Source organism: Sciurus vulgaris, assembly GCF_902686455.1.
Source record: "Sciurus vulgaris genome assembly, chromosome: 1".
NCBI lineage: Eukaryota > Metazoa > Chordata > Mammalia > Rodentia > Sciuridae > Sciurus > Sciurus vulgaris.
This window is the reverse complement of record NC_136461.1, coordinates 131,690,118-131,706,498: the sequence shown is the minus strand read 5'-3', so window position 1 is coordinate 131,706,498 and position 16,381 is coordinate 131,690,118. Positions and strand designations below refer to the sequence as shown.

The 16,381-nt window shown below is 37.0% G+C and overlaps 1 protein-coding gene across 3 annotated transcripts in view; it reads right to left on the bottom strand.

The window, feature by feature from the left end:
- Nucleotides 1–16,381, bottom strand: part of RGS20 (regulator of G protein signaling 20) — a 67,739-nt gene that overhangs the window by 9,378 nt on the left and 41,980 nt on the right. For all 3 annotated transcript variants that reach the window (XM_079136959.1, XM_079136958.1, XM_079136960.1), the window contains exon 2: nucleotides 6,705–6,853. In XM_079136959.1, the coding sequence (XP_078993085.1) occupies nucleotides 6,705–6,850 (146 nt within the window). In that variant the 5' untranslated portion in view covers nucleotides 6,851–6,853. The remainder of the gene's footprint in view (nucleotides 1–6,704; nucleotides 6,854–16,381) is intronic.

Below are 16,381 nucleotides of genomic sequence, written 5' to 3'. Positions count from 1 at the left end.
CAAAAAAAACAAAAAGTCTTTCATGCTTTCATGTTTCTAGTCCAAATGAAAGGTTTATTTATTTGTAGGCACATATACGAAAGTATTAGAGAAAACCAATCAAAATTTATTTTGTATCTGTCATGAGTTTGTTTCCTTATATAAAGTTTGTACATCTCTCTGTAAATTTATTCCAAGTAATTTTATTGTTATTATTTTTTAATTTTTTTTAAAATTTTTTACAGACTGCATTTTGATTCATTGTACACAAATGGGGTACATCATTTCATTTCTATGGTTATACACGATGTAGATTCATACCATTTGTGTAATTTCTGTCTCCCTTCTAACTAGTTATCATTAGTACACACAAGGCCTATTAGTATAAGTTGTCATTTGTATACCATAAAATTGACCTGCTTAAAAGTGTACAATTCAGCCAGGTGAGGGGGAACATGCTTGTAATCCCAGTGACTTGTGAGGCTGAGGCAGGAGAATTGTGAGTTCAAAGTCAGCCTCAGCAATTTAGCAAGATCCTAAAAGCAACTCAGTAAGACCCTGTCTCTAAATAAAATACAAAAAAGGATTGGAGATGTGGCTCACTTTTTAAGTACCACTGGGTTCAATCCCTGGTACCAAAAAAAAAGTATACAATTCAGAGCTTTTTAGCAGTATACTTATAAGGTTGCACAATCATCACCACTATTCAGAAATCCTGTTAGCAGTTTCTCCTTATTACCTGTATCTCCCTTTTCCAGCAGTTTTAGAAAAACACTAATAAATTACTACTTCCTGTTTCTCCCTATTTGCCTATTCAGAATCATGCAATATGTGATCTTTTGTGGCTGGCATCTTTCACTTGGCATAATGTTTTCATGGTTTACCCATGTTGTTTATAGCTTACATCAGCATTTCATTTCTTTTTCTGGCTGAATAATATCACACCATATGAATATGCCACATTTATTATCCATTTCATGGTGGATGGACATTTGCCTTATTTCTACTTTTTGGTCCCATTTATGTGCAAGTTTGTATGACCATACATTTTCATTTCTCTTGGGTAGATTTTCATTTTTTCCTTGAGTGGAATTTCTGATGCATAGAACTATTTTTAACATTTTGAGGAATTCCTAAGCTGTTTTCTAAAGCAGCTATGCCATTTTATATTCCTCTTAGCAATTTTCAGGAATCTAATTTCTCCATATCTTTGCCAACAGTTGTTTTCTTTTTTATTTCTGGTTTCCTTTATTTGCACCTAACATGGGAGTGAAAGGTTATATCATTATTGATTTGCACTTTCCTAATGACCAATGATGTTGAACACTTCTTCATGTATTTATTAGCTATTGTACATCTTCTTTGGAGACATGTCTATTTATGTTCTTTGGCCATTTTTATATTTACTTATTTGATACTAGGAATTGAATCCAGAGGCACCTTACCACTGAGCTGCATCCTCAGCACTTTTTATTTTTTGAGACAGGGTTTTACTAAGTTGCTCAGGGCCTCACTAAGTTTCTGAGAGTAGCCTGGAACTTGTAATCTTCCTGGGGTTATAGGTCTGTACCACCACAACTGGCCCATTTTTATTTTATTAATTAGTTTAGTTTTGGCTGTTGAGCATCCAATCCAGGTCCTTGCACATTCTAGTCTTCTTTACTGAATTCTTTTGTGTTCACATCAGTTTTATAAATAATTCTCTTGGGGTTTTCGGGTAGACTCTCATTGTCTGCATACAGGGAGAATTGTACCTCTTCCCTTTTGGGGGGCTGAGAATTGAACCCAGGGGTACTTAACTACTGAGCCGCATCCCCAGCCCTTTTTATTTTTTAATTTTGAGACAGAATCTCACTAAATTGCTAAGGCTGGCCTTGAACTTGTGATTCTCCTCTAAGCCTCGCAGATTGCTGGGATTACAGGTGTGAGCCACTGTGCCTGGCTTCCTCTCCTATTTTTTAAGGCCTTTAATTGTTTTCTCTTGTTTAATTGCATTGGCTGATACCTAAAATACAATGTTAAACAGTAGTATAGATTGTGGATTCATATGCCCTATTCTTGACTTCAGCAGAAATGCTTTTAGTGTCCCATCAATTTAAAAACATTTTATTTTATTTATTTTTTTTGTGTGTGTGTGTGCTGGGGAATGAACCCAGGGCTTTATGCATGCTAAGCCTGTGCTTTAATCATGAAGTTATACTGACAGCCCCTAAAAATGGCTTTTTATCATTCTTGATTTGAGTTTTATCTTGTTATTGCTACTGCATTAATATTTCTATTCTTTTTATTATGTCTTTTCTTAACACTCTTTACTCCAGCCTTTTAGCACATTCACTTTATGAATTTTCAGTAAGTGTACAGCTCTATTTTTCTTTAAAGGCAAAGTCATTAAACATGCAGGAACCCTTTTGACTTGTTTCTTTTATGATGCCAAGGCTAAAAAGTTTCAATAAATAATGGTTTCTTTAAAATGAAACAAAACAAAACAAAGAAGACTGAGAGGCATGGGGTGGTATCCTCTCTGCATGGGCATTAATACCGCCTGACTTCCTAGGCTTCTTTTGTAAGCAGAGCACATTACTGCACAGTGGGCATGAAAAGGCAAAGAGAAGAGGAAATTATGAATTTGACACAAAATTCCTAAGAGAACTGGAAGCTAAACTCTGAACTAAATAATGCAAAATTTATTTAAGCTTTGACATTTCTTCCATCTCATTTTATTAAAGTAGAATTTTGTTGTTGTTGTTGTTGTTGTTGTTAAGGAGACAAGCTGTTCTAGAAAAAAGTATAGCATATACTTTTCAGTCCAGTTTTGTTTACTGGGCTTCATTGGGATGCTTACAGCAGAACAAGAAGTTGTTGACAGTCAAGGTGGTTGTTCGCCATGTTTCAGAAATGTTAGTAAATAAGACCCATGCTTAGATACATTTTGAATTATAAAGGAGGAAAAATTCTTCAACCTTCTAGAATTTTTTTTAAAGTTTATTTTCAAGAAAATAAGAATCCACATGTTTTCTGGGTAATGGAGAGAAATTCTGAGAGCCATATCACAAGAGCTTAGAAAACACATTGCTATTTACTGTCCTTGAAAATTGACTCTATGATGTATTCCAATACAGATATATCTCAAAAGAATGTTGAGAAAAGAATCAAGGATCATCTTCCATTGATGTGACAACTACATGTTATATTTTGGGCTAATTATGAATGCAATTCATTGTGAAAGAAAAATTTCTTCTCAAAATAGTTGAAGTTTGCTATGTGCTTTTTTCCTCCACCCTTTTCCCCCTCTTTCTGCCCTAGAGATAACCATCAATCTTAATTTTTTTTTTTTTTTTTTTTTTTTGTGGTACTGGGGATCGAACTCAGGGCCTTGTTCTTGCAAGGCAAGCACTCTACCAGCTGAGCTATCTTCCCAGCCCTCTTAATTTGTTTTTTTGGTTTATTTGAGGTACTAGGGGTTTAATCCAGGGGCACTCTACCACTGAGGCACATCCCCACCCCTTTTTACTTTTTATTTTTGAGACAGGGTCTTGCTAAGTTACTTAGGGCCTCATTAAATTGCTGAGGCTGGCCTTGAATTGAGATGCTCTGCCTCAGCCTCCCAAATTGCTGGAATTACAGGCATGTGCCACCATGCCCAGCCACATTTTTATATTTTAATATAGTCAAATTTATGAATCTTTTTTAGAGAATTTTATTTTTCTTTTTAAAAGCAACTCTTCCCAACACAGTGATAAAGATACAATCCTGTACTTTATTCTTGGCCTTTAAGTCATATAGAATTTATCATGGTTTCTTTTTAAAAGGTGGGGATTGAATTTTTAATATGGTTCAAAATAGGAATATGTCTGTTTTTTTTTTTTTTTTTTGACTTAGATACCAGGCAGGTGATCAACCTTCCTGGGTTTGCTGGGGACTCAGGTTTTCATGGGACTTTCCAATGCTAAAATGAGAAAGTCCCAGGCAACTGGGATGAGTTGGTTACCCAAATACCAGGTATTTACTGAATAGACCACACTCTTCACTGATGCCACCTTTGTCATATGTTGATGAAGTTTTCTAGATTTCTTGTATTGTCTTCTGTTGAGGTGGAAACTACATGTTGTATTTTTGCTCTAATTATAAATGCCATTAATTGTGAAAAAAAAATTTCCTTATAATTTTTTCTAAGTAAGTCTGAAGAAATTTGATTTGTCAATTGTTGACATGAGATTATTTGTTTACAGCTGGGTTTTACACTTTTAAACCCAAAACTAAATGCCACATATTCCATTTGATTTCTTTTATATCTACTCTTGTCACTTGTCTTCTATGGCTTCCCTCTGGGTTTACTTTATTCCCTCTGAAGTACTAAGAATATTTCTTAGTACTTTTAGGGGAGAGTCTGTGGGTAGTAAATTCTCTTGGCCTTTGTATGCCTGAAAATGTCTCATTTTATCCATAGTTTGAGTTTTCAGAGTTTTCAGTTACTTTTCTCCAGTACTTTGAAGATGTGGCTCTGTTGCATTTTATGTCCATACCTGATAAGTGCTACATAAATGCTGTTGTTGATTATGATGATGGTGGATGACAATAATGATGATGTTATCCAGGAATAGATTCTAATTTTATTTACTCTATGTGGTACTAGTAGAAGGACCCTGCTCTGAGAACCATCTCCATCTGCTACCCTTACATTATCAGGATAATATGTTACTAAGGCCAAGACCTCAGCCTCCTTTCCCTGCCCGAGTGAGGGAGGGACAGGACATCAGCTGGAGTCTCACCAACACTTGAGACCCTTGTATCCTTGTACAACTTTCAGATGATCATCTTTGTTCAGCACTGAGATCTATTGGCAAAGTGTAACGTGGAGAAGGGGTCTGAATGCAGGCTGTCACCACAGGTGGGTATCTTCCCTGTGTAGGGAAAGCTCTGGATATGTTTTCTCTGCATCTCCCCTCCGGCTTCCTGCCAAGTTGTCTAGATTCCTGTGTAGGGATCTGAAGTCGCACCTGCCAGACTGCTTACTATTATCCTCCCATTCTCCCCACATGCCCACTTGCTGTCTGGGATCTGTCTTGAATGCATCATGATCTCATGGGTCCTTGCAGTGTTCTACTGCTTGCCTCCATCCACAATATTGGAACTTCTTAGAAGTCAACAATGACCCAAATCAAGTAGGATGAGCCCATTAAAATTTCCTGGATGTTTCATAGCCTACTTCCAACTTCCTCCCCAGGGTCCAGTTCTAATAGTTCTGTATCACTGTTTTTTTTTTTTTTTTTCCTCCTCCTTCTTCACAGTGCTGGGGATTGAACCTATACACTGAGCTATCTCCAACCCTTTATAAATTTTATTTTGAGACAGTGTCTCTCTAAGTTGCTGAGGCTGATCTTGAACTTGTAATCTTTCTGCCTCTGCTTCCTGAGTAACTGGGATTACAGGTGTGTGCCACTGTGCCTGGCTATATCACTCTTCTTGATTAGTCCCAATATTGGTTTTTCTTCTTCTCCACTGGATAGTGAGGTATAGGACTACCTTATAGCAAAGCCTACATAAATTTACAATGATTTAATTGTAAATTGTAATTGATTTAATTTAAATTAAATGATTTAATTGCCTAAAGTGATGCACATGTTTAGCTGGCACTAGCATTTGTCATATTCAAGATTTCAAAGATGCAACCTAATGTGAATATGATTTCTAGATTCAAAGTACAACCATTTCTCCAGACCTTTACTTGTGATTCAAGCAGTCATGGATGTTTTACATTTAATTCGTTTATTGTTCTCTTTTATTTTTTTAAACAAACATTTAAAAATTTTTAGTTATAAACGGACACAATACCTTTAATTAATTAATTAATTAATTAATTTTTAAAAAATGTGATGCTGGAGGATTGAACCTAGTGCCTCATATGTGCTAGCAAGTGCTGTACCACTGAGCCACAAACCCAGCCCTTATATTTAAAGCAATAACTGTATCTTCTTCTACCCAGTAAGCTAGTATGTATTTTCAGATTTCTTTCTCCATTTTTGTGAAAGGGGGTACTAGGGATTTAATCTAGGGGCATTTTATCACTGAGTTGCATCTCCAGCCCTTTTTGTTTTTTGAGACAGAGTCTCACCAAATTGCTTAGAGCTTTGCTAAGTTGCTAAGGCTGGCCTTGAATTTGTGATCCTCCTGTCTCAGCCTGCAGAGCTGCTAGGATTACAGATGTGTGTCATGCTACCTGTCTTTCTTTCCATTTTAATCACATATTTTCTTGTCATTTTTCTTTATTAAAAAAAAATTACCTAGTATGCATGAGGCCCTGGGTAATCCCCAGCACCTTGAAGAAAAAAAAAATAATAAAATGGAACTAGCTAGCAAAAGATCAAATCTAGGCTTCATAACCCTAACCTTTAAGATACATCTTAAGTCCTAAATCCTTCACAAAGCCTTTTCTTTCTAATCACCTATGCAATGTTTCTGTCCATATGTTAATATACTGTCAGAAATGCTTTACATTGTTCTTTTGCTATTTAACCTATGCTAGCCTGATTTTGAGTATGTGAATATAGGTTTCTTGAGAACTAAAGAAATGCAGCTATTGTTCAAAAAAAAAATTTATATCCTTAACAGGCATGTATTAGTTGCTTAAGAAACACTGAATTAATTATAAGCTGGCACTATTCAAGGGTACCAATTCCCAATCAATGGCACATTAATTAAAAAAAATTAAAAAGCCCCAAACTTACCAAGAACAGCTACAACAGCAGCACCAACAGAAGCAGCAAGCATTGGAGCCCCTACTCCCTGCTCCATGCTGGCCAGGGACTGAGCCTGGTGGCTCCTGGGCAGCTGCCGTCTGCCGCTTCCGCATCTCCATCCGTTCAGATCCCATAAGCTGCAACAGGGAAAGGAAAAAGAGGAGTAGGGTGGGGTGTGGAGTAATGAAGACAGCCCAGGGATTCAGTTATTTGTCTCATTGTGAAGACAGGTCATTTTCCTTTTCTAATTCTGGTAAAACCTGGTGCTTATACTCTTAAAATCCATTAATTTATCCAACACTTATTTAATGGCTAGCATCTGCCAAACATGGTAAATTCCAGGATTAAAATGGTGAATAGACTCTTGCCCTTAGGTACTCACAGTTTAGTAACGGAGACAGATAAATATGCTATAGACACTAATAAGTTGCCCCAACAGGGCATTTTCCAGCTCCAGGTTCCCTCAAGATTGAATCAAAGGGTGAGCAGTTACAGGTGGCAACTTAATTACGGCTGCCTATGAGGCTAAGCACAGGAGGAACAAGCCTAGAAAAAAAGATAATTTGTGCCAACACAGCAGGCTAAGCAAATGTCAGAAGAGAGGTGGTACTGGAAGGCTACAGGTCTGAGGATAGAACCATGATATTCATCATCTTTTTTTTTGGTGGTGCTGGGGATTGAACCCAGAGCCTTATACATGCTAGGCAAGCACTCTACCAACTGAGCTATACCCCAGCCCCTCACATCTTTACTAGTTGCATGACCTTGAAGAAGGTACCCAAGTCCTTACATGCAAAGTGCTTAGAACACTGCATGGTACATAAGTAATTGCTCAATAATCTCAGGAAATGAGGTACAAAGCCAGTCTGCCCAGAATCACTCCACCATCTTAGGAATGGTTCCTCTTTTCCACATCCATGGAGGCCAAGCCATCAGACACAAGATCTATGCCTTTCAACCTCTATCATTTTGTTGACTACCTCAAGAATGTGTGAAGGACCAAGGCACCCTAGCAACATAAGAAAGGAGAAACTGCTAATCTCATTTTTACTTTCAATATTACCATTGAATTCTTGATGGAGCTAATTTCAAGTTAATATCAAAGATATATTAAAGAACCTTAAGTAAGACTTTGGAATTAAATTTTAGGATGTCTTATTCTACTCCAGCACTAGATTTATCTATTCCTATTGACCATAACTTAATGCTATGTGCTATTAGACTTTACATTATTTTAATCTTCCTTTAAGAGACAGGGTCTTGCTGTGTTACACAGGCTGGCCCTAAACTACTAGACTCAAGTGATCCTCCTGCCTCAGCCTCTCGAATAGCTGGGACTAAAGGCATAAATCATTATGCCTGACATGCTCTAATTATATTATATGGCTTTTTTATTTTGTTTTGTTTCCATTTTTTGATCCTGGGTAGGATAAAAAAGTCCTCTTCACTTAAAAGTTTTTGTTGTGGTTGTTTCTTTTTGAAGTCCAAGAGCTGTTCTTATTGTTTTTATTCTTCTTATTATTTGGTATTTTCTCAGTTGAATTTTGAAATCAGCTTGTGACTGTACAAAAATAATCACGCTGGCATTTTGATTAGAACTATATAGAATGTACAGATTTATTAATGAGGAATGAGGCCCTGTCTCGAAATAAAATTTAAAAATAAAAAGGGCTAGGGATGGGGCTGGGGAGATAGCTCAGTTGGTAGAGTGCTTGCCTTGCAAGCACAAGGCCCTGGGTTCAATCCCCAGCACCACAAAAAAAAAAAAAAAAAAAAAAAAAAAAAAAAAAAAAAAGAGCTAGGGATGTAGCTCAGTGGTAGAGCACTTGCCAAACATGCTTGAAGCCCTGGGTTCAATCCCAGCACAGCATTAAAGAAAAACAACAACAAAAAAAAGCACAAATGTTGATAATTGTTCAAGTTGTTGTATGTTGTGGAATTCACACATAGGATCAGTTATACAATCTTCTCTACATTTATATATATTTAAAAATTTTTGTAAAATGTTGAATCTCTTAGATTTTTAAAAATCTACTGAGATGAGCATATGAATTTCCTCCTTTGAATAAAGAACTGAGTTACATTAATGCATTTCTTAATGCTGAGTCACCCATATTTTCATAAGCAAACTCTTCTTAGCTCTAAAAGATAACTACTTTCCTATTATACTATTTAAATTGATTTGGTAATATTTTATATGGGTTTTTAAAATTCTACTTACATATCCTCCTACCTTTCGTCCTCATAAAGGAATTATTGTTTCCATGAACATTTGGTAGAATGTGCCTATAAAATTCCTAGACTCTTTTAGGAATGACCTGTTGACTATATCGTCAACTTTGATTTCTGTTTTTTCATAGTTTCTTTCTCTTCTTGAATCAATATGGCATTTTTTTCTTTCTTGAAAAAAGAAACCATATATTTTATATGGTTTTCAAATTTGTTAGAACTTATAATAATAATTATTAGTCACAATTGGCAGAATTAGATGCCTTAAATTACTGCATGTTTAGAGACATATGTAGGTGTTTATGGGAGGGCTGCATATTTTATTGTCACTAATATTGGTAGAGAATAAACGTTTTTAGTATAATAGAAAAATAATATGAAGTTTAACAATAAGTATTAAATAAATTCTACCTATTTACAAGATTTTTAAAATATGCCACTGGTATATATGTTAATCCAGACATTGATGTATGACCTGATTGACCGAATGAGGTTCTTACATGTTTCCTTTGCCCTTATCCTATCTGTGGGAGGACTCTTTTCATTTCCACTTGTTACTTCTAAATATAATGGAATCAATGCTACTTGACATTGCTATTTTATCCTTCTTTCAGTGTGTGTTTGGCAGAGAATGCTAGGCATCATTTCTCTGTCTGCTGGGGTGACTCAGGCATGACATAGGCAATGTCCCTCAGGTACTTGGCTGCCTTTGCTTAAGCATCCTGAGGCTCAAAAGTTAGATGTATGCAAAATCAGTGTTGGCCATTACAGATGCTTTATTTGATAATTTATGGCATTTCAAAAGCAGCCTGAGGAAATGGGAATGATACAGGTTAGTATCTTATTAAATATTTCAGATTTCAATTAAGAGATAATCCTATTTAAACATAGTTTTTCCAGATTCCTAGGAACCCGACATTTAAGAGGACACTTTCAAAGTTCAACTAAAAGCCAAGGCAAACACTTAATCTTGATCACAATCTTTTAGTAATTTGACATTGAAAGCAGTAACTAGCCAGAAAAATATGTGGCCTAACGGTAATAAGCTCAGAAGAGTTATTTCTTATTTTCTGGTGAATTTAAACTTGATGGCTGGATTTCATAAGGGACTGTTTGTTTTGGTTATGGTATTCCAATTCTGAACCTACCTTATTGAACTGCACACTGGGAATATGTGTGATGAAACATCAAATGCTATATGGAAAAAAAAAAAATCTCAAGACCTAAGACACAAGTTTCTGTTCCATGAGGATACAGAATCACAGATGAGATCCAATGAAGGAGCCCAAGGACTTGAAAATACATATGTTTAAAATCTCCTCAAAGACCCTTAAACTCAGGATTCTACCATCAGGAGACCGTTTATCAAAATATAAGGAAATTTGAGAGGATAAATTCCCCTGGAAGAGACCAAAATCCCAAATCCATTTATATAGTCTCTGAGTTATTTTTGACTTAACACAACTTGCCTCTTAAAGTATTTCCCTTAGGGCAGTACTGATAGGTAGATCCTGCATACTTCTGGATAACAGGCCCTCAGCTAAGTCTTTGTCAGAGCAAAGTACTCCTCAATACTCTCTGTAACCTGCTATAGACACTGACTTTCAATATCTGTTAAATATAATTTGTAGGAGGCCATTGGTTTGGACTGAGCTCCTGTACCAGCCCTAAAAAATCAAACCAAAATGTAGTCATACATGCCAGAGTTCCTCACCACCGAGATGAAACTAAATTGTTTATCTAAACTGTCTGAGAAATCAGGAGAAAGAAAGACAATAATAAAATCCCCCGAAAGGTCAGTTTTAGTCAGCATAAGAAGTTCCCTCTGCTTTAACTTTTACAAGGAAAGTTAAGTCAAAATAACCAATTTGTTTTGGTTTCCTGTTCTATTTTTCTTAGTCCTTTTCTGTCTGTAAAGCAATCCTCCTCTGCTCAGTTCATAGAAACAAAAATTCTGTTTCACAGAATAAGGTGGTGCCCTATTCTAGCATCACAGATATAAACCAATTAATATTTCAAACTATATTTGTTGTAATTTTGTCTTTTGATGTATCTTACCTGGTTTTAACTTCTAATTTTGTTACCCTGCACAGGACTCAGCTTATGATCCAGTTTCTTACTCCATTGTGTCTGCTACCACAGGCTTCACCATTAATCTACCCAAACTCTAGTTTCTATTTTTTTTTTTTTTTTTAACTTCTGGATCCTATGTCTTGTTGAAACATTCCACCCTCCACTTTCTATAAAGGAAGCTATTTTAAAATGCTACAGATACACTAAAAACTAAAAGTCTAAAGTGAATTCAAATTTAAGGTGGGGTGGAGACTCATCAAATTGGGGTAATAAGTTTCTACTTTGATCAACATTTTGTTCCAAGTAAAGTCAATTATGGATTTTTTTAATTGTAAAAGTATTTGGCTGAACTCAAAAGCAAGATAAGAATATCCAAAAACCAGAAATGCAATGGAAATGTCAATTAATGGGTAAAATGGAAGTATTGGTCCTCCTCAGCTTACAGTCTAAGAAGCAGACAGAGTCAATGTTAGTCCAGCAGGTAAAAGGAACTAAAATCAACCCAGGCTAAATGGAGAACTGGAGCTACATTCATTGCTTTAAAAGAAAAGAGGGACCTTCTCCTCTGTATGAAAGAAGCTTATAGCTTATATAAAACAACATGGCTGATCTCAGTATGCCTATGTGGGCAAAGGTGGAAGGGTGTAGAATAAGCTGCTAGTTCTGAGACCAAATCTCCCTATTCTCAATATCACATGGGATGGAAATTTTGAATTACAACATTTGGCTGTCAGTGAGATGCTTACATGTCCTGTGGAGGAAATTTTAATGTTTCTAGGTAGAAATAAGTAAAAACTAAGAAGGACAGAAAACAATAAAAAAACAAAAAAGGAAGGAAGAAAGATGATTTATTTAACTTGCATACCAAAATTCCAAATCACATGGAAAAATACAGTGCTAAGAAAGATAGTGATTAAAATAACACATTGGAATGAATATGAAAGATTAACAAAAGGGGGCTGGGGATGTGGCTCAGTGGTAGAGCGCTTGCCAAGTACAATGTGAGGCACTAAGTTCTATCCTCAGCACCACATAAAAATAAATAAAATAAAAAGTATTGTGCCCATCTACAACTAAAAATATACATTGAAAAAAGATTATGAAAGATTAAAGTTAGGATGCTCAAAGACAATGCAGAAATCATTCTCGTTTAAAATGTTTAAAACATTTTAAACATTTAAAAATAGGAAACCAACAGACAGAAATGAAATAAGAACAGGTAGATAGGAGAAAGAATCAAGTAGAAAGTTCTAAAGAATTTGGAAAAGAGCACTGAAGAAATACTTTAGAATGTTGTGCAGAAAGACTTTAAGATTTAAAAAGTAAAAAAAAGAGGAGGAGAGGATGAGACCTCCAGAATGGTTGTGTGAGGTACTCGATTTTCTTCCTGGTCCATTTAAAAAAAAAATCATTTAACTGTGAAGTTATTTAAAACCAATCACTTAAAGTCTTTGAAAATTAGCATATGTACAATGTGGGTAAATTTAAATGCATTAAATAGGAGAAAGAATTTTTCAAGAAAATTGGGGTTGGGGATGTGATTCAGTGGTAGAACCTTGCCTGGTATGTGTAAAGCCCTGGATTCAATCCCCAGAACTGCAAAAATTAAAATAAAATAATCAAATAAATAGGATAAAAATAAAATCACTAAATGTTTAAGAACGGTGAGAATTAGAGTTTGTGGCATGTGAGCCAAGACGTGCTCCCATCCTCCCACATCCAGTTCTGTGTGCTAAAAGTTGTACCCTAGGCTCTTGCAGCCAAGAAGACAGGTGCTCTCTCCTTCCAGCTTCCAAAGCAGGACACTGGTTCTACTCCAGGAAGGTGAGGCCATGAGCATCTCTCCTCCCTCACTGGCTCTGTTGCAGAATCTTTATTCTAGCTGACTGTGACCAAGATGACTGAAACTTCCTCCTTGTTCCCTTCTTATAGGACAGAAGCTTTAGCTTGCTGAGAGGCAAAGATTCTACAGTCAGAAGACCAGCCAAGAAGATCTAGGGCTGCTATCCCACCCCACTCCAGAACCTGCTCTAGAGTAGGATTATAGCTACAGAGGAGGAGCAGGCTATACAATACAGAGGGAAAATCACTGGAGATTTTAATGGCAAGCAATTAAGAGAAGGCTAGTAAGTTCATGATACAAGTAAAAAGCAGATCAACCATATGCAACAGACTCAACGAGGGAAAAATCTGAAGGCAGAATCTGAAGGAATCCATGTGCAGGCTTCTGTAGACATGCTCCCTCTCATGAGGAATCATGCATAGCACACACTTCCCTAGCAACAAAAATGCAGTAATGTGTGCTGTCAGTAGATTCTCAGCACCAAAGACTTGTTGAGAGCTGGTCACATAGGCTTTCTGGCTAGCACATCCAAAATTCAAGACTCTCCAAAGGAAAGCAGATGTTTAACCTACATCATATTGTTTGAATAACACTCTAGGCATAGGGAAATACTGTCATCACTTAACAGTTGACTGAACACACTCTGAAATCCAGGTCCCCAGATGTGAACCAAGAGCCAATATTGCAAACAGGAATAGAAAGAATCTAAGGATAGCAATCTAATGCTTGCTATGTTAATTATTTTCAACACTGGGACAGAAAAATTATGGCTGTAAATTTCCCAAATTCAATGAAAACCACTAATCAACACAACCAACAGGTGCATGCAACTCCAACTGAGATAAAAACAAACAGATCCATACTCAGACATAGCATAGTCTAAATGTTGAGAGGAAAAGGAAATCTTAAAGTAGAAAAGAAAAATAATTCATCACAAACAAGTGAATCACAAAAAGATTAACAGCTAACTTCTTGCCACAAAGAAGAAATCAGAAAGTAGTGAGACAACATATTCAAAGTGCTAAAAGATAAAAACTGTCGACTAAGAATCCTGTACTCAGTCAAGCAATTTCTAAAAGATGAAAAACATCTAAAAAAAAAAAAGAGTAGGTGGATTAAACCACCTAATCAAAAGGTAGAGATTGTCCGAATGAATAAAAACATGCCTCAGTGATTTGTTGACTACTAAAGACATTTTAGATTCAAAAATACAAATAGATTAAGAGTAGCTACTCCTGCTTGTTTTCAGGCTCCATTTGCATTGTATAGCAATTCCCATCCTTTCACTTTCTGCCTGTGGCTGTCTTTGCCTGTAAGATGCATCTCTTGCAAACAACATATAGTTAGGTCTTGTTTTTTAATCCATTTTGCCAGCCTATGTCTTTTAATTGGAGAGTTGAGGCCATTTACATGTAATGTTATTATAGAGAGATTTTAAAAATACAAATAGATTGAAAGTAAAAGAGTGAAAGATGAGGGGGGATAGATTTGGCCAATAGCAAACACAATAGAAATAGGGTGGCTTTACTAATAGCTAACAAAATATACCTTAAAAAATTTTTTTTTGCAGGTGCTTTCTTTCAAAACAAGGGCCTAGAACCTTGATAAGGAAGCTTCTACCATGGAGCTATACCCCGGTCCCCCACTTTTAATATAAAACCTTACTAGAAATTAAAAAGGATATTTTATATGATAAAAGGGTAAATACCCCAGGAAGATATAATAATTATAAATAGCATCTTCTCAGAGAAAATATTAAATGACAGATGACTCTTTCACAGGGGGAGGGCCCAAGGCCCTGGGGCCCTGGAATAGGAGACTATGGTGGCTTCCAGTGGGAGGTAGTGGTCTCTTATGGGCTGGGGACATGATCAGGACCTGGCCAAGGCTGTAGGAGGCACCCAGCAGAGTCTGCTGAGCTCATGCATGTGAAGTGGATGACAAGCAGTTGATCCCAGTCAAGAACCTGGGCTCCTGATCAAGGACATGAACATCAAGTCCCTGGAGATCGATTCCCACTTTCTGTGCATCAAGGAATCTGAGGTTACTGACTTCTTTGTGGAGGCACACAAAGTGTGGAGTAAGGATGAAGCTTTGAAGGTCATGCTGGCACAGAAACAGACTCAAGCTGGCCCCAGACCAGGTTTTAGGCATTTGCTGCCATCAGACATTATGATGGTCATTATTGTTTGAGTATTACCATGCTTCATGGAGGTAGTCATTACTGCAAGAGGGGCCATCATCCTGGCCAAGGTCAGGAACAAGATCAGTCAGCACTACATCACCCCTTACAAGGGGCCAGGCCACTGTGGCTCTGTATCCCTGAACCTTATCCTCACCCCCAGAGGCACTGGCATTATATCTGCCCTATGGCCATGCTGTTGCTGCTGACCAGTGTTAACCATTGCTATACTCAGCCATCTCCAAGACCTACAGCTGTCTGACCTTTGACCTCTTGTGTTCACCATATCTATCACGATTTACCTACAATTATAAAAACCCACATCAGAGTCCACCTGCATAGCACCCAGGTTCCATCTGCAGCCACCCCTATTCCCACCATCAGTGCTGTGCATGAAGTTCAGGTTATCAGCATGCCAAACCAGTGCTCTACCACTGAGTCACATCCCCAGTCCACCAGTAGGGATTTGCGTAAAGCCATCTATGACTCCTGTGAGAACCAGGCAAAGTTTGAGCCATTAACCAGGAATATCTGGTCTCAGAAACTCACAGTCGGATATCGACTGTTGGAGAAAGCCTGAGTCACCCGGTATCCTGCGTTAGCTTACCACTCAGGTTCAAGTACAGGCACCCCAAGATGTTGAGTAACCCGCTAGAGCCAAATGGCCTGCTTACCTCTACCCTGCCATCCTGTTTTTCTCAAAGAAGCTCCTACTGGTTCCCTTTGACCTGTACCACTATAAATAAAGCAAGCGCAGGCTCCTTCTTTTGTTAGAGCCAGAACTTTCTGGATAGCTCAATCAGTCATGCCCTTGCTTCATAAATATTCTTGCCTTTATTGTCTTTATTTTTTGTCTTCATACATAAATTTCTTAGCTTTCATTTCACAGTCAGCCCATCCCTCAGACAGGAACCCTTTACCTCACCCATGCAGTTTGTGTAGGAGAGGGTTTTTGTAAGAGAAAAATGAATTAATTGAGTGTTAAAAAATTACATATATATGATATGTAACACACACACACACACACACACACACACACACACACACACACACATATATCAACAGAACCACAAAATACACGAAGCAGAAAAAGACAGAATTAAAGTCGACAATTCAACAATGAAATTCAGTGCCACTCTTTTAATAGTGGATGGAGCAACTAGACAGACTATCAGTAAGCCCACAGAGAACCTGAGGACATGAGCTAACTATTTAGCAGAAGCATGTAGAGCTTTCCACCCATATCAGTGGAAACACATTCTTGCAGGTCCACATGAAAATTCTCTAAAATAAATCATATGCTATAAAACAGCTAATAATGGAATACTTTCAGAACTC